Source organism: Neoarius graeffei, chromosome 20 (assembly GCF_027579695.1).
Source record: "Neoarius graeffei isolate fNeoGra1 chromosome 20, fNeoGra1.pri, whole genome shotgun sequence".
Lineage (NCBI taxonomy): Eukaryota > Metazoa > Chordata > Actinopteri > Siluriformes > Ariidae > Neoarius > Neoarius graeffei.
In genome coordinates this window covers 31,970,681-31,988,941 of record NC_083588.1, presented here as the reverse complement: position 1 = coordinate 31,988,941, position 18,261 = coordinate 31,970,681, and the positions used below count along the sequence as shown (strand labels likewise).

At 39.3% G+C, this 18,261-nt stretch overlaps 1 protein-coding gene across 1 annotated transcript; it reads right to left on the bottom strand.

Moving 5' to 3' along the window:
* Nucleotides 1–6,798: 6,798 nt before the first annotated feature.
* On the bottom strand, nucleotides 6,799–12,248 carry LOC132869239 (uncharacterized). The gene is made up of 8 exons (XM_060902577.1): nucleotides 11,927–12,248; nucleotides 10,625–10,773; nucleotides 9,430–9,640; nucleotides 9,106–9,185; nucleotides 8,588–8,662; nucleotides 7,872–7,931; nucleotides 7,468–7,681; nucleotides 6,799–7,211 (listed from the first exon to the last, which is right to left on the bottom strand). Exons 1-8 carry the CDS (start codon nucleotides 12,120–12,122, stop codon nucleotides 7,117–7,119), a joined length of 1,080 nt encoding a protein of 359 aa, XP_060758560.1. The 5' UTR covers nucleotides 12,123–12,248; the 3' UTR covers nucleotides 6,799–7,116.
* Nucleotides 12,249–18,261: the final 6,013 nt, after the last annotated feature.

The window sequence follows — 18,261 nt, the reverse complement described above, 5'->3', positions numbered from 1 at the left end:
GTCGAGCTACTTACTTCAGCACTGCCCCTTCCGGAAGTGACGAGTGACGAGACCACAAGCGGGAAACACAACAGCCTCGGTCGGCATGACAACGAATCATGACAACGGCATGAATCTTTTCTTTTTGTGGCATTGTTTGCACTGTTAAAATTTAGCTCACTTACTGTATCACCAAATACATCTGTACAGCTGTTGCATAGCTGTGAATTGTGTACATAAACAAGTCATTGCATTTGTGTGTGTGTGTGTGTGTGTGTGTGTGTGTGTGTGTATATATATGTCCAACATCTGAAGAATGTCAATAAAAACAAAACAATTGAACTTTTTTGTGTGTTTATTAAGACATAAGTTAAATTGTAAGCAAAAAAAAAATTTTTTGTAAGCAAAAAATGGACTTTAGAAAAATATACAATTGTGCAAAATAAGTTGTCTTACAAAACAGTGGTCTGCACAGGACAGTTTGTAGCCATACAGTCTGTTAGAGCAAGCCTAACAGCTTGAGCACGGAACTTGTGAACACGGAACTGCCAGTGTTGCCAGATTGGGCGGTTTTAATTGCATTTTGGCAGATTTGAACATGTTTTGGGCTGGAAACCGTCAGCAGTATCTGGCAACACTGCGATAACTTTGTTTATACTCTTGAATAGCTCTTCTTCATGACGACAACTGGAAGTGTACCAACATGATGGGGCGTGTAGCGCCACCTGTGGCTCGGGTGCACAATGTACCTCATACAGCTCGACTTCCTTGTGTGCATGTAGGATTGGATTTCTCTGGCACCCCTCCTGGGACCCTTAGCTCGATTACCGACAGTAGCTCGATTTGGATGTGCATGTAAACATACTGAGTGACAAAAGAGGTGAAAGCAGAAAAGAGGAGCTATGCTGAAAGGATCAAAAACAGCCTTTCAGCCAATGATCCAGCGTCAGTTAGGCCTGAAGAATATCAACTACAGGAGACCATCCCCCAACACTGCAATGAACCATCAACTGGCTGATGAGTTGAATGTGTTTTACTGCAGATTTGACACATTCACACCTCTCCCCCCCAGACGTTAAAGACCCATTTACACTCCCTGCTATTCTGCCTCCTCTCACCTCTGACCCCCACCAGCACTCAAGATCTGTGAAGAGGATGTTTGTCAGCTTTTTTGCAGACAAAAGATCAGGAAGGCACCTGGCCCAGATGGTGTGTCACTCTCCTGTCTAAAGGTCTGTGCTGATCAGCTGGCCCCCATCTTCACCCAGATCTTCAATAGAGATCTTGCAGTCACGTGACCGGAAAGTACACAGCCGCCATCTTGTCAGTAAAAAACACCGCTGAATACTGCTGCACTCATGTACAGAATGGATCAATTTCAACCGACGGACTACACGGCTCATTTTTCTAATGAACAGATAACTAGATATATGTCTAAAATAAACGATCTACAGATTAGTGACCCTTATGGCTTACCGGACGGAGTTTTCACGACCGTGTCAGTGGATGTTGAACTGCCAGAGGTGGAATACCCAGACGTGTATAATTACCTCATCAACTTTCCCTCGCTGTTCAGTGGTGAAACACTGCGTGCTTATAAATCTCTGGACAGTTATCTTTACAGAAATTCAGGATTTGTCAGCGACTCAGATGTAGCATCTTGTAAACAAGAAAATAATCCTCATTGGACAGGTAAGTCACTTAAGTATTGAGTATAGCAAAAAAAAAAGTATTGAGTATAGCACTGACCAGCCGATTATAGAATAGAATAAGGTAATTCCAGCTGTAATTCCAAATCGTCCATCTTGTTTACCATGGATCTGGCGTTGGAGAGGTAGAGGCTTAGCAGTGGAGATTTGAGTGGCTGTTTTCTGAGCTTAGTCAACAGGCCGGCTCTGCCTGCAGCCTCGCTTTTGCTTCCGCTCCCGACGCCACCTCCTTCGCTTTGCTTCCGATAACAATCCACGGAGACCCCGCTGGTCTCGCTATCTCGTCCGGAATGTTGTGCATGCGATGGAAATTGCTACAAACCGTCATTTTCTGCTGGAAACCAATGTCCAGTAAGTCCATACGGTTGTAGTGGATATTGAAGTCCAGTACAGACGAACAACACACAAAAATACACACAAAAAACACAAAAACCGTGCACAGGTAGGGAGAGCTTGTCGCCACAGCCGTTGTAGTAGAATTGTATATAGTAGGGTTTTCCAGAAGAAAAAGTAGAAGCAGAACTAGAAGTAGAAGGCGGAAATATGGCGTTTGACCGACAAGATGGTGTCCGTCACAATCTGGATCGGCTGTGACATCACATGCAAGTGCTCCATAGATCCCTGGAGCTGTGTGAAGTCCCCTCATGCTTCAAATGCTCCACAATAATCCTGGTTCCCAAGAAAACCACCATCACAGGACTGAATGACTACAGGCCTGTAGCCCTCACATCTGTAGTCATGAAGTCCTTTGAGAGACTGGTGTTGTCCTTCAGGTGTGACATCACAGACCCCCTGCTGGACCCCCTGCAGTTTGCCTACTGGGCAAACAGGTCAGCAGATGATGCAATCAGTATGGGACTGCACTACATCCTGCAACACCTTGACTCTGCAGGGATGTACGCCAGGATCCTGTTCGTGGACTTCAGTTCGGCGTTCAACACCATCATTCCAGATATCCTTCACACCAAGCTCACCCAGCTCACTGTGCCCTCCCCCACCTGTCAGTGGATTATAAACTTCCTGACTGACAGGAAGCAGCAGGTGAGGCTGGGGCTCATCACATCCAGCACCCGGACTATCAGCACTGGCACCCCCCAGGGGTGTGTGCTCTCCCCACTGCTCTTCTCCCTTTACACCAACAACTGCACCTCAAGAGACCCGTCTGTTAAACTCCTGAAATTTGTAGACAACACAACGGTCATCGGCCTCATCCGAGACGGTGACGAGTCTGCATACAGATGGGAGGTTGAACGGCTGGTCTGTTGGTGCGGTCAGAACAATCTGGAGCTGAACACGCTTAAAACTGTGGAGATGACAGTGGACTTTAGGAGGAGCCCCCCCACCCCACCCTGCTGCCCATCACCAACAGCATTCAGTGCGTTTACATGCACATAGAGAAAATCGAATTTCTGCCGTTGCTCATCTGAAATCGAAGTTCTAAATGGCATGTAAACACCTTAGCTCAGCTGAAATTGAACCGAACTTGATTTCTCGCAATCGAGCTACACGACCTAGATTATGCGATTTCTGCCGAGCTACTTAGTGCATGTAAACCCTATCGAGCTACCTATTCGATCTACTTACTTCAGCACTGCCCCTTCTGGAAGTGACGAGTGACGAGACCACAAGCGGGAAACACAACAGCCTCGGTCGGCATGACACTTCACCTTAGCTGCCCACTTTATTAGGAACACTTCTGTTCGTACATACAAACTACAAAAACTCTTCTTAGAGTTTAGAGTTTATTTTATTTTTAAAAGGGACAGTGCACAAATTAAACATTATCCTTGTGGTAAGGACAGATGTCTGTACCAGGTTATAGCAGTACATGCTAATTTCCGCCTGTAGTCACTTTGTTTATACTCTTGAATAGCTCTTCTTCATGACGACAACTGGAAGTGTACCAACACGATGGGGCGTGTAGCGCCACCTGTGGCTCGGGTGCACAATGCACCTCATTCAATAGCTCGATTTCACAGTATGCATGTAGGATTGGATTTCTCTGGCACCCCTGCTGGGACCCTTTGCTCGATTACCGACAGCAGCTCGATTTGGATGCGCATGTAAACGTACTGATTGTGACTGCTGTTGAAACCTTCAGGTTTCTGGGTTCCACAATCTCCCAGGACCTGAAGTGGGAGACCAACACAGTCACCATCATCAAAAAGGCCCAGCAGAGGTTGTACTTTCTGCACCAGCTCAGGAAGCTCAACCTGTCTAAGGAGCTGCTGACAATTCTACTCCGCCATCATTCAGTCTGTTCTCTGGTCTTCCATCACTGTTTGGTTTGGATCGGTCACCAAACAGGACAAGAACAGACTGCAATGGACAATAAGGTCTGCAGAGAAAATTATTGGTGTCAGCCTGCCCTCCATCCAAGACCTGTACCTGTCCAGAGTCAGGAAATGGGCAGGTAACATCTCTGCAGACCCATCACACCCTGGTCACAAATTGTTTAAACTTCTCCCCTCTGGGACCCTAGTAACAGAGGACATAAAGGGAACATTAGAATTTGGTTCTCTAAAGGTTAGGTTATAACCAAACCAAAAACTACCATTTAAAGAACGTTCCCTTTGGTTACAGCAAAAACCAAACAAAGGCTAACATTCCTTGAACTTTTAGGGAACCACTCATATGAAACGTTAGCCAGTAGTTGCACTGCTACCACCACACAATGTTATGCTTGGCTGTTTTTGGTTGTTCTGAGAACCAGTGCTGACAGTTTTTGTTTCCTTGATATTTTACACTAGGCCAGCCTAGTGTGACATTATTCATTAATTTCTCCTGTTCATTTTTATGGTAGGGCTAAATTGGACCAAAGTGCAAATAGAGTAAAATACAAAAAGGTATGATATTTGTTTTAAATTCAGTGAAATGGAGACATACACAAAAGTAGGTCTAACTTACAAAGAGTGCAAAGAGTACCATACAAAGTGAATTATATTGGAAGTTGCATTCCAAACGGGGTTCCCGATTCATTGTGTGTGTGGTAGGCAAGAGCCTAATTACCTGATAATGCAATCCATTGGTAGGCTGCTATTAAGATTCCACATATTAAATGGCTGATTAGCTGGCCATTGCATTTTATCTTTTGCAAACTTGTTTAAAGACAACATTATTGGTGCTGGATTTGGTGGACCCCTTGCATTTGTGGCCTTAAAAAACAATATTTCAAATTATATCCCGCAGTACAACAGTTTTTTCCCCCCTAATGATTTGGTATGTTCTCTCCTTTTTCTCTTGGCTATGAAAAACTGTGTGCATATCACTGTATTAGTGCAGCCTTCATTCATTGTTTCTCCATTCATTGTTTTTATAGCACATTAATTGAACCAAAGCTGAAATAGAAAGAGTAAAGTAGGCTACAATAAAATAAGTACAGATGTCTCAAGTTGTTTTAAGTTGTTTTAAATTCAGTGAAATGCAGACGCACATAAGTAGGCCAAGAGCCTAATTACTTGATAATGACGGCCATTTTTAGGCTACTGCTATTCAGATTCCACACATTAAATGGCTGATTAGCTGGCCATTGCATTTTATCTTTTGCAAACTGGTTTAAAGACAACATTTATTGATGCTGAGCTTTGTGGACCCATTGTATTTGTGGCCTTAAAAAACAACATTTCATTTTTTATCCTGCAGTACAACACAGTTTTTCCCCTAATGACTTGGTATGTTCTCTCCTTGTTTCTCTTGGCTATGAAAAACTGAGCATATCACTGTATTAGTGCAGCCCACAGACCTAAAGTAAACTATACTGGCAGTCGGTCACGTGGTACCGGAATCTGCGGCCGCCATTTTTGGCTACCCCAGACTTTACTCCAGACTTCGCACAGCAAACTGTTATTGCTGTGTAGCCTATAAAAAATTGGCATGCAATGTGAAAATCCCTCCGAAAATAAATAAAATACTGTTAAACAACTCACAGCTGAGTTAGTCTGGGGTAAGATGGCGTCCAGTTTCCACCTAGTGTTTAGAACAGGCGCTGCCAGTCTAGTTCATTTTAGGTCTGTGGTGCAGCCTTCATTCATTGTTTCTCCATTCATTGTTTTTATAGCACATTAATTGAACCAAAGCTGAAATAGAAAGAGTAAAGTACGCTACAATAAAATAAGTATATATGTCGCAAGTTGTATTAAGTCAAGTAGACTACAATAAAAAATAAAATGTAGATGTCTCAATAAGTATTCCAAACTGAGTTTTAAATTCACACAAAAAACTAGACCAAGAGCAATTAAGCTTAGCCTACTTGCTAATGACAGCCATTCAGAGGTACATGAAATGGCTGGGCTATTAAAGCCATTGTGTGTGCAATCTGGCTTTTGGAAACTGGTTCAACCAGTTTTTGTTTTTGTAACTGACAAAGCTGCTACAGCAACACTTTGCAAATTCAATAGATTGCCATATAACTCATGAGTTAACATACACAACGGCATATTATTGTAGCAGTGGACTGAAATTATTAATCTACAAAATATGCGGTATGCCTTTAAGACTGCCTCGCGTGTGTGTGATGTCACGTCCTGTAATAGCTATGGTTAGAGAGCTCATTGGAAATGAGAGGACAACTGGATGTTGACGTTTTTGCAGAGGTTTTTTTTCCCCTGTACACTAAACGAAAAGTCTAATGGCACAGCAATTCAGCATGCATCTATTTGAAAACGTTTCACCTTACGCCTACAGCAAGATCAACTGAAGGTATGTCGATAGTACAGCCATTTATTTAGCATGTTCCCTTGGTAAAATTTTCTATAGATTTCTATAGAAAAAAATCTATAAAAATTCTATAAAATTTCTAAATGAAATTTTATAGAATTTTTATAGACTTTTTGTAGAAACTTTATAGAGTTTTAATAGAAACTTTATAGAGTTTTAATAGAAACTTTATAGAGTTTTAATAGAAATTTTATAGAGTTTTAATAGAAATGTTATAGAGATTATACATAGAAATCTTATAGAATTCCTATAGAAAGTCAACAGAATTTAATGAAGTTTCTATAGAATTCTTTATAGAGTACTGTGAAAATCTCGACAGCAATTTCTATAGAGACTATAGCAATTTCTATAGAGATTACTATAGTTATTGAAGTCACCTGCATAATAGATACTCGAAGACCTACCCATGAAAATACAGTGAGCAACTAAAACTGTGTCCACCACCTGAATACTGGATCGTATAACAAATAATCATAACAGTAACACGAGAGAATACCAAATTATAAAAATTGGACAGATTCATCTCCAAATTCATCTTGAGAAAAAGCTATCAAAGGCGGAAAACATAAGGATGCAAGGTGCCATAGAATTCAGGACATCCTACCAAATCACTCTTAACTTCCAAAATGCCAGACCCTGGTACAGTATGACAAAAGCGCTTCTTGCTGAAAGTATTGAAATTTATTAGTTTTATCCTACCAGTACATGTAAGCTAGTTTGCTGCCTTTTTTGTTATTTCCTTTAGCTTGTTGGCAAGAGACATCTTTATAGTTGCTGGAGGGCATCCAAATTTACGGCATGCAAGATCTGAAACAAAAAATGGGATTTTGAAATTTAAAAAAGGAAATACAATTAATGCATTGCTAATCTATTATCAATAACACTTGAGCTATGAGAAAGCAATTCTAACAGTGCAAAAATGAGTAAATGACTTTTTAAATACTGTGCACTACATGAACATCTAAAAATTCAGGAATTTACAGATATGGATACTAGCTCCATGAATGCACTGTCAATTCTGGCCTTTATTATACAACTGATAGAATATACAAAGACCACTTACCAACAATTGCCTCCACTTTAGTTGGGTCAAGGGCAGGCTTCTGATCCTGGTCTTTAAAGGCATTTGATTTTCTGCCTGTCAGACTTTTCCCAACAAGCTCTGCATCGGTAAAAATGGTCTTTAATAGGCTTCTGGCATATGTTGAACCCGACTTCACTGATGACAAAGCCATCAGGCTAGTTTTCTCAACCAGCACACCTCGTCCAATGTCAACCTGAGGACACAATGATTCAAAATTGATTAATATGCAAATGTATTATAATAGGTAAAATCCATGGTTTCATACACCTTTTCGACGTGATGACAACATCCCTTCAAAATGCCTTAATCAAACCTTCAAAGTCTTGCTGCATTATTAATACTACTGGAGAAAATTAGATTAAACCCCTCTTCATTCATCATACCTTTGTGGTTTCTTTGACTCTGCCAGGGGTGGCTGGTAGGCCATCATTTACATCTAATTGCTGTAAAAGGATAAACATGCACAGTATAGTTAAAAGTATCAATCAAATTTCAAATAATATATCCTCCAAAAAAAATCACTGACACCAGTCACTTTCCACATCAATTAGTATTCTCCCAAATAATATGAAATGAGTCAGTATGATGACATGACAGCTGTGCCATACTGAAATCTGCAGCCTGGCCATTTCTCAAGCCTAGCTGAATTTAGTCAGTGACATCTCATCTCATCTCATTATCTCTAGCCGCTTTATCCTGTTCTACAGGGTCGCAGGCAAGCTGGAGCCTATCCCAGCTGACTATGGGCGAAAGGTGGGGTACACCCTGGACAAGTCGCCAGGTCATCACAGGGCCGACACATAGACACAGACAACCATTCACACTCACATTCACACCTACGGTCAATTTAGAGTCACCAGTTAACCGAACCTGCATGTCTTTGGACTGTGGGGGAAACCGGAGCACCCGGAGGAAACCCACGTGGACACGGGGAGAACATGCAAACTCCGCACAGAAAGGCCCTCGCCGGCCACGGGGCTCGAACCCGGACCTTCTTGCTGTGAGGCGACAGCGCTAACCACTACACCACCGTGCCGCCCTAGTCAGTGACATGAATGGCAAAATTGACAATATTTGCTGGTAGAAGTCCTAAACTCACCTTTGTTCCTTCTTTTTCAATTGCAGAGGTAGGAGTTACCGGTGCAGTTATCGGCCTAAGTCCTATATTTGGGTTCTGAAATTGAATAACAAACATTTTTAGATGTAATGCTTTTCCTGTATTACAGAGAATTTGAGGCTGGCACATTCCTTAAAAAATACCCTTTTTTACCAATTATGCATGATTTTTATTTTGTTGCCACCAAGGAGATTGTAGGATGATAGAAACCGGGTGACTCCACTTGATGAAGCTGTCGAGACTAAATGACAAAGCTCGAGAAATGAAATAAATAAGTGGGTCCTAAAGAAGCTAAATCCTTGTCAAAATTATTCCATGACTAAAAACGCTCTTATAATGTAAATCCCTCTCTCATAATGTTTGTAGGGTTGGAGGGCCATTAAATAAAGAATAGAAAGCCTTGCCTAGCTTTATGCCTAATAAATTGAACAGAATGGACAAAAATTCTTCTATCCACAAGTAGGTGGTTATAGCATCTTGTGTGAATGTCATTGTCTTACCTGTGACTCTGCTTGGCCAACCTCTTTTGTTTTACTTTCCCTAATGAGCATTTTAAGGTTGTCTACTAGAGATCTTGCATCTGTGTGATAGGAGAGATAGACAATGCATCAACACTTTGAATGATCAGTTCATACCCTATGCATTTAACTTGAAATTGACAAGACTTTGTCCATTATTTCAATGAATTTTTACTATACTGATACTTTTGGCATTCTGCCTATAAAACAGCAAGAAAGATCTCAGAATTGGGGATCGATATTTGCATAGGAAGAGAAATGAAGAGAAGCCCATTTTTTCTGAGGTTAAAAATCCTACAAACTAACCTGTAACTTGCTTGTAGTGCTCAATCTCAGCTTCTAATCTGTTTATTTTTTCTTTTGCCAACTTGTATTTTTCTTTAAGCTTTGGCAATTTTTTGCAGCCTTGGCAACCGTTTTCTTCAGAACTGTCAGTGTCTTCTATTGCTGATGTTGAAATTAGGATTTCTTCATCACTAACCTTCTTTCTCTTGACTTTTTTCTTCTCATTGGCATCCTGTAAAATACAAGAGAAATTTTTGTTTCAGAAAAAAATAATTTCCTTTTAAATTGGAATAAAATGTGCAGCAGTTACAAATGATGGTATCAGAATAAATTGACAGATAATTGATTCTAAGCAGACGTTGCATCTTTCATCTAGCAAACATTGAAGACAGGCCTTCCTCCATTTCAGTGGGAAGCCGATTGCAAGTTAAGCCCTTTAATTGTGCATTAGTTTAAAAAGATATAGCAACTGATACCTTAGAGACTATTGCCGCTTTTCCACTACAAACGCGGCTGAGCCGTGCCGTGCTGAGTTGGGCTGAGTCGAGCTGAGTGGGGCTGTTGGAGTTGCATTTCGACTACAACCGCGCTGAACCGTGCTGGCTGGAAGTGGGTGGACACATTGGGTGGAGTTAGCGAAAGTGGGTGGACGTCAGGTGATGTCGTTAAGCAGCGCAAACAGTGACATCAGTGAGCTTTTAAGCGGTAGTCTCACGACCCGAATAGTAAACAATAAACATGAAGTCGTTAGTGTTGCTGGTCTTGGTTCTGTGGCTTGTTGTCACCGACAACGCCAACAGATACTGACAAGAGCATATAGATGAGGCGAGGCGCATAAGGCTTCAGAAATTCTCGTAATTCGTAATTCTTCTCCTTCCGGGTTTGCGGTGTTTACAGATCCCAGCGTGCTCGCGGGGCGTGTGTGGGCATGTGAGGACACTCCTCCTCACCAATCAGTGCACAGGGGAGTGTCTGCTCACGCCCCCAGCCTCACTCGGCTCGCTTTGGCTCGCTTCAGCCCCACTCCAAAACCGTGTGAGTTTTAGGGGCTAAGCAGGGCTGAAGCGAGCTGAGTCGTGCTGTTTTTTGGTAGTCGAAACGTGAGCCGTGTCGGGCTGAAGTGAGCTGAAGCGAGCTGAAGTGAGCTGAAAAAGGGTAGTGGAAAAGGGCCATAAAAGACAAAAATGGACAATGGCTTTTTATTATATGTACTTACTGAAGAAGTGCTTTCACTTTCTGACAATTCATCAGCCATCCTTTTATTTGCACACCGCAAACTTTTTCCATTCTTCCTGCCAACTTCCATGGCAGCCTCGTAATTCTTAACTTGTTCGGTACGCTTGGCTTCCATAGCCTTATCTTTACCTATGATACAAAACATAATGTAATGTAACATTTGAGAACAATACTCTTCAATTACCAGGTGACAAAATAGAAGCATCTACAATATTATTATAATGTATGAAATCAGCCATGTCCAACACATAACTGGTAGGCAATTTTACATGCTTTTTTATTTAATATTACGTTACAACATGGACAGCCTCAGGGGCGTAGGCAGGGGGGGTTCAAGGGGTTCATCCGAACCCCCCCCCCCCACTTAATAATCAAAAAGTAATTAAAAAATCAATGAGCCCTTCAAAAAATTAGAGAGATTAACTAGACTGACTACTGTCTAGTCAAACAAGAACAGCAATGTGATATAAGTAGGGTCATTTTAAGGTCTTAGGCATTTATGGACCATGATGTAGAAACATTGGTTGCATTTGGATAATAAAACTTGCTCTGATATCTGATATTGCCTAGTTATAGGCCTATATTTTTTCTTTCCCTGCACCTGGGCCTGGATTTGAACCCCCCCCTCAAAAAATCCTGCCTACGCCCCCGAGCCTTGCCCTTCTTGGTCATATCATCGACATCATCATTACTTAGATTATAGTCTGTTTGACGAGACCTTGCCGGGTTGTTTTTTGGCAATAACTGCCCTCATCCTCAACAGATTTTTACAAACCAATACTTTTCTGGATCTGGAGATTACATTGTATTAGCAGTATAAGAACTGGGAGTCTGGGATGTTTCAGATTCTAAAATGATAGGAAAGGGAAATTCAACATCTCAAGTTTTGCCCACATTTTCTGCTTAAACATGTTAAACTGCACTCTCCCATTCAAACTCCAATAAAAGTTGAATTTTGAACTTCTGAATTCATATAAAGTGTTACATTTCTAAAAACACAATGAGGTCTAAGGATTCAGAAAAATGTTGGTTGAGTGAATTTGGTTAAAAAATAAGGAAGTTATCACAGAAAAACAACCCGGCAAGGTTTCATCAAACAGACTATAGGCCTAGAAATAGGATGCTATCATTTTATCATATAATTAAATTTTTTTATCATTAGGCCTATTATTAATAATAATATTAATAAATCGTTTGCTATCGCCTGATTGCTATGATAAAAACATATTTTTATTTTATAATGAATGCGAAATGTGGTATGCAGCTAGGCTTATTTTCTTACCAAAATCCAAGACTTTAGCTGGCGCTGTCTCTCCATTCCAAGGCACATCATAGATGTTCCCGACTGCCGACTGAAGCTTCTTTCCAAGGGCCATTAACTTTAACTCGGCACCACACTTTCCCACTTCTATTACATCCCATTGTGGTGGATCTTCAATCCATTGTAAGAGTAACCATGTTGTGGTAGACGATGCCATTCTCTCGGATCCACTTGATTTCCCACTGGGCACTGTATTGTCACACTTTTCAAAAGATTCTTTAGAATATTTGTAATGAGCGCTTTTACCTTCCTGACCTTTGTATTGACACACGTGGTGGTCAAACCAGTTATAATCGGATATAGCCAGCAGCGGTTCTTAGTCCTGATTGGTGCTTATTTACAATAACAGTGTATAAAGTATCTAGTATTGTTATTGAAAATACAAATATCTATGAGGGACATTATTTTAATGTTATAAGCTATCTTGATTTGTCGAACTCAATCAGTATTCGAGTTATTTATTTTCTGCATTTTGTCCGGTCCTGCATTCCAAGATGGCAGCCGCCATCCCATGTCCCACGCTACACTGAGGAGTATCAAATCAATAAGTACTGCGAAGAAATAACCAGTTTGAAGTTCATATAGTGATAATCAGAAGAGGAAATGAGCAAAAGGAAAAGGTTTCACTCTAGTTTTGAGTCTTTAGATTTCGCTAAAATATCAGGAAATGCCGATGAATGTGGCCATGATGGACGTGGTGGTGATTGTAGTAGTAGCCATGGTAGTAGTGGTGCATCATCGTCTCTTTCTAATGAAAGTAGTAAGTCATTGTTCACGGACACAAGTTTTTCGTCTGACTGCAATGACGGTATAAGCGAAAGGACTGTCTCAGTGGTATCATCGCAAACATCTCTGACATCAAACGACAGTGAGTACTCTTTTGGACAGGATGATGAACTTCTAGGCTTACCCCAACACGACCGTGTCCGTGATGTGGAAAATAAAGTCAAAGATGGAGATGAAGTTGTTCCCAAAAATAATGAAGTGTTAAGAGGTAAGCACTAACACAATCATAGTCAGAGTCAGTTGGATTGTGAAATTCACCAATTTCTCCCACCCAGTATTTAGATATCTTGTGTCTGATCAAAATAATAAAAGAGTAATAATAAATATTTCATTGCAGGTGAAGAGGGCAATGGATCGACAGACGGTGAAAGTCAAGCCAGTGAAGTGTCTCTCTCTTCTACCAGTCATTTGACCCCTGAGGTGAGTTGCATTTTCCTATGGTTCTTGAAATAGAGATAAGTTAATATGACAAAAATCAGCTTGTTACTTTTGGTATTTTTGGAGAGGATACATGTAGGGTAAAAAGTTGGAGGATTGGCTTCTTAAGATGCTAAACCCATTTTGAATAGATATTAAGAGCCCAAATAGAAAATAGACATACCCGTACTAAAGTTGTTTATTAATTATTTAGAAATGAAAATAAACTAAACAGTTCACTGGATTGTAGTTTTTATCCACGACATTTCAAGCGATATCCATCACTTCATCAGGTGAAAGTTTGTATGATACTGGAAATATTCAGTTGCGTCATCCATATGACGTCACTGATTGCATAGACCTGTCCTGGGTAATCCTATCTTATGTCGCAGTGCTCTATCCCATGTTCTAGATAATTTAAACCTTAAACCTCCATTCCGATTCAGTTTCGGGCGAAGTACTCTTTCATAAACTGCTTCTTTTACTCCCCTTTCAAACCATCGTGACTCCCTGTCTAGTATGGAAACATTTTTTAATGTAAACGAATGTCCTGTAATGTCTGTGTGATCGAAAACTGCTGAATTTTGTCCTGAGGAGTTGTAGCTCTTATGTTGTCGCTTGAAACGTCGTGGACTTAAAATTACAATCCAGTGAACTGTTTAATTTATTTTCATTTCTATATATTTAACCTGGATGTCTGATAATATTCATAAATTTATTAATTATTGTTTACAGAATCTTGAAAATGGTGAACTCGATCAATATGAAAGATATAATGATGAAGAACTGGCTGAGAGACTTAATGATTTGGTGAGTACAAAAATGTAAAATGAGTTGAGGACTTCCGATTGGGTCGTCCCGGTCTATGGATTGAAATTTGTGAGTGACATAATTAAGGATATTTCATTGTAGGAATTAAACTAATGATTTGTCAAGACTCGGCTGGTGGTGATTTGGGCCAATTAACAATTTATTTCCTCTTCTGCAGTAGTGGTGAACCAGTTGTATAATGATAATATCACGCTGCATGATTTGACCCCTTCACAAATTTTAAGTCAAATCTTGAAGGAATTATGGTAGACAGACTGAATGGCCAAAAAACAATATGTACATACAGATTTGCTCACACCGTATATTATTTTATATCTTCAGGATCAGAACCTCTATGATGGGTGCCAAATAACAAGGCGAGAGAGTATTCTACTCATAATGGGACACATCATAAGGAATCATGTGAGTGGAACAGCTCTGCAGAGCCTACTGACAGTCTTGGAGGCACATTTACCAGCTGGAACTGTATTCCCTGCTTCCCAATATCTTTTTATGAAGAACTTTAAAAACAGTGACATCACTCTAAGATTTCACTCATACTGCCCTTCTTGTATAACCTACATTGGAAGTAATGATATGTGGTGTGAAAATTGTGACACAAATGTGTCTGTAAGTGACTGCATAGATAATGGCAATTATTTTATAACATTTGATGTTAAAGATCAATTGTTATCTATGCTACAGAATGAAGATATTTGTAAACACCTACAAATTGGGGCAAAAAGGGAACTTTGTGATTCCTATGGAGGTCGATTATATCGTAAACTCCCTCTTGAGAATGACGACATTACTGTTTCATTCAACACAGATGGCGTTCAAGTATTTGTTTCATCAAGGTATTCAATATGGCCATTGCAGGTAATGGTTAATGAGTTACCTTATGCTATAAGAAGGAAAAACATTTTTCTTGGTGGCTTATGGTTTGGTGACTCTAAACCTGACATGAATACCTTCCTCAAACCTTTTGTCACTGAAATGAATACACTATCAGATACTGGCTTTAAGTGGGGTACAGAAAATGACAGCCACACCAGTAGGATGTTTGTAACAACATGCTCTTGTGACTCAGTAGCTCGCTGTGTACAAAATGTGACACAGTTCAATGGTCGGTGTGGGTGTAATTGGTGTTTGTCACAAGGTGAAGTAGTTTCAGTTGGTAGAGGGCATGCAAGGGTTTATAGTATGGAGAACCAACTACCAGTTAAGAGGAATAAAACTTCTCACATAGAACATGCGAGAACAGCTGTTCAGCAGGACAAACCTTGTATAGGTGTCAAAGGTCCATCAATCTTGTTTCTTTTAATGTATTTTGACATTGTAAACAATTTTGTTGTTGACTATATGCATTCTGTATGTTTGGGTGTTGCACGCCAGGTAGCAGGTCTATGGCTTGACAGTTCAAATCATGCCAAAAATTTCTACATTGGTAACTCCATAAAACACCTTAGTGACTGCCTTCAATGTATAAGACCACCAAAGGAAATCACCCGTATTCCTGGTGCCTTGCAACACAGAAAAAGTTGGAAAGCTAGTGAATGGAGGGCATGGCTTCTCCATTATTCCTGTGTTGTGACAGTTGGGTTCCTAGGTAAACAATACCATGATCATTGGATGACACTTGTAACAGCTATGCATTTGTTGCTTGCAGACAAACTAGATGATGAATCTTTTACCTATGTGAATCATTACTCATAGATTTTGTAGTTAAATTTCAACAGCTTTATGGAAAAGAGTGTATGACTTACAATGTCCATCAGTTGCTCCATGTAATGGATTGTGTGAAAAACTGGGGACAGCTCTGGGTGTATTCAACTTTTCCTTTTGAGAGCATGAATGGAAAGCTCACAAAAATGTTTCATGGCACAACTTGTGTGCATAAACAGATATCAGAAAAGTTTATGTTGATTAAGTCATTACCATCATTATCAATTGGGGCCTTTACCAATAGCCCTAACCTTTTAAGCTTTTTCTAAAAAAATGTGTATGGTTTTGCTAAGGGTATTAAAGAGGCATATAATGAGAATGTATGTATTTTAGGCCTGCCTGTCAGACTTACCCTCAACTTTGAACAACTATGTTCATTGAATAATATTGGTGTAACATTAAAAGATAGAACTGTCCAGGCATACCCACGATTGGTTCTTGAGAATGGTTTATATTTCGTATCTGAACAGTTAAAGCATAAGAAACAAGAAAGAAATAATTCCTGCTTTCACTTAAGAGATGGTCAGATTGGGACCCTGCAGTTAGTGGTTGCAGTGTGTAAAAATGAATGTGAAGATGATATATGTAACTGTAAAAAAGAATTGTACTGTATATTTCGATGTTTAACATCTACTCGAATAATGTTTCAATTAAATACAGGTATATATAAAGTTAAGGGGCATCAAATTAGAGAGGTTGAAATCACTAATGAATTGATAGCATGTAATTTATCTGATATAGCAAATAAGTATATTTACATGAAAATACAAAGAAAGATGTTTGTTTCACTTCTTCCAAATGCCATTGAGCTTGACTGAAAATTAATGTATAGCGTATATCAGCGTTTATTTTGGAAGTACATTTATTAAATTATGTCTTAAACTGTAATTTACATTTGGATCAATTGAGTTGTTGATCAGAAGTGTTATTATGTGAGATAAAGTAAATGAAATAAAGAACATTTTTATTGGAGATAAGTACTAAAGTTGTTCTTTGGATGCAAGGCCTTTTGTCTCAGATTGGAATTTCTGTAGGGTCTTTAAAATCCACCAAATTGTGTTTTTATGGAAATAACCATTATGAAATTTATAAAATTCTGTTGGCCCTAATAAAGTAGAGCTTCTATAGAACTCTGTATCAATTCTATAGAAATCGTTTTCTATAGACTACTATTTATATAGAATTCTGTTGAGATTCTATAGAAGCTGTTTTCTATAGAGTACAACTTCTATAGAATTTATACTATTTCTATACAACTTCTATAGAAACTATTTTCTATAGAGTATTAGTTCTATAGCGTTCTATAGAGATTGTATAGAAAGAGGGGTTTCTATAGGATTTTCTATAGAGTTTCTATAGAATTCTAAAAACATTTTCTATAGAATTCTAAAAACATTTCATTTACTTTATCTCACATAATAACACTTCTGATCAACAACTCAATTGATCCAAATGTAAATTACAGTTTAAGACATAATTTAATAAATGTACTTCCAAAATAAACGCTGATATACGCTATACATTAATTTTCAGTCAATTCTAAAAACATTTTGCCATCCTTTATGGAAAGAATCAAACTCTGCACTACAGTGAATTGTTATTACTAGAGTAATGCTGTAGTGCAGAACAGAATTACTACAGTGTTAGTGCAGTAAATGCTATAGTCTGGATAAAAATAAACGGCATACTGCAACGGCTCTGTACTTTAATGCAGAGGGCAATTTCGTGGACAGGAAACACTGCCGTCTTGCCGCAAGAAAAAAATGTATTGTTTTCGCATAAGGGATATCTGCCTCTATATTTACTAGAATAAATGGTTGTTGTTGCAAACTTTAGGCGGTAGGCTATATGGGTAGAAAATAGAAATGTATTTTTAGAATGTGGTAGTTTTATATCATGAGAGGGTTCTATGGAAGTCATTTGTTAACATTTTACTATCTAAATGTTTGTATCGCAACGACCGCCCTCAGTTTGAAATGAACATAGACTGCTGATTGGCCACCAGGTTGCCTGACATGGTGGGGGTGTGGCTGTGAAGACATGGATAATTGGGTTGATCGCAATGAACAGAATCAATTGCTGCTATCTTCGGATGCAGAGAGCACCTTTTGCTTCAACAGCTTCTACTTTGACAACAAAGCTTTGGATTCTACTTGACTACATGACTGGGATTCACTCTTGAAAAGGTAAGATTCATTTTATTGTGGTTAAAGGCTAGTTTATATACACTGTCTCAGGCTGGAGCTTCACTGGATGTGGTGCGCTACGCTTAGTCAAGTTGAGTCAAAATACATGAAGTTGAAAAATAATGGGCTATTTTTAGAATGTTCTCTGTGCTGCCTTTTCTGGTGTAGCTAATTCCATTGATTATAGTTAAGACTTTAATATTATAGTAATAATACTATAATAGCTACTATAAAAGCTAATTCCATTGATTATAGTTAAGTCATTGACTTAATGCATCCATTGTAGTCCCAGCCGCAGACACAAGTTGCCAACAAGTAATTGCAGAATATTATTTATATATATATATATATATATATATATTATATTCTGGG

What these genes read in the sequence shown, in the direction of transcription:
- LOC132869239 (XM_060902577.1), bottom strand. Translation starts at nt 12,122, where the DNA reads ATGGCATCGTCTACCACAACATGGTTACTCTTACAATGGATTGAAGAT. An exon ending in TTGAAAAAGAAGGAACAAAG is followed by an intron (nt 7,932 to 8,587) that starts GTGAGTTTAGGA and finishes ATCCTTTTACAG; the next exon opens with CAATTAGATGTAAATGATGG. An exon ending in TAAAGTGGAGGCAATTGTTG is followed by an intron (nt 7,212 to 7,467) that starts GTAAGTGGTCTT and finishes TTTTTGTTTCAG; the next exon opens with ATCTTGCATGCCGTAAATTT.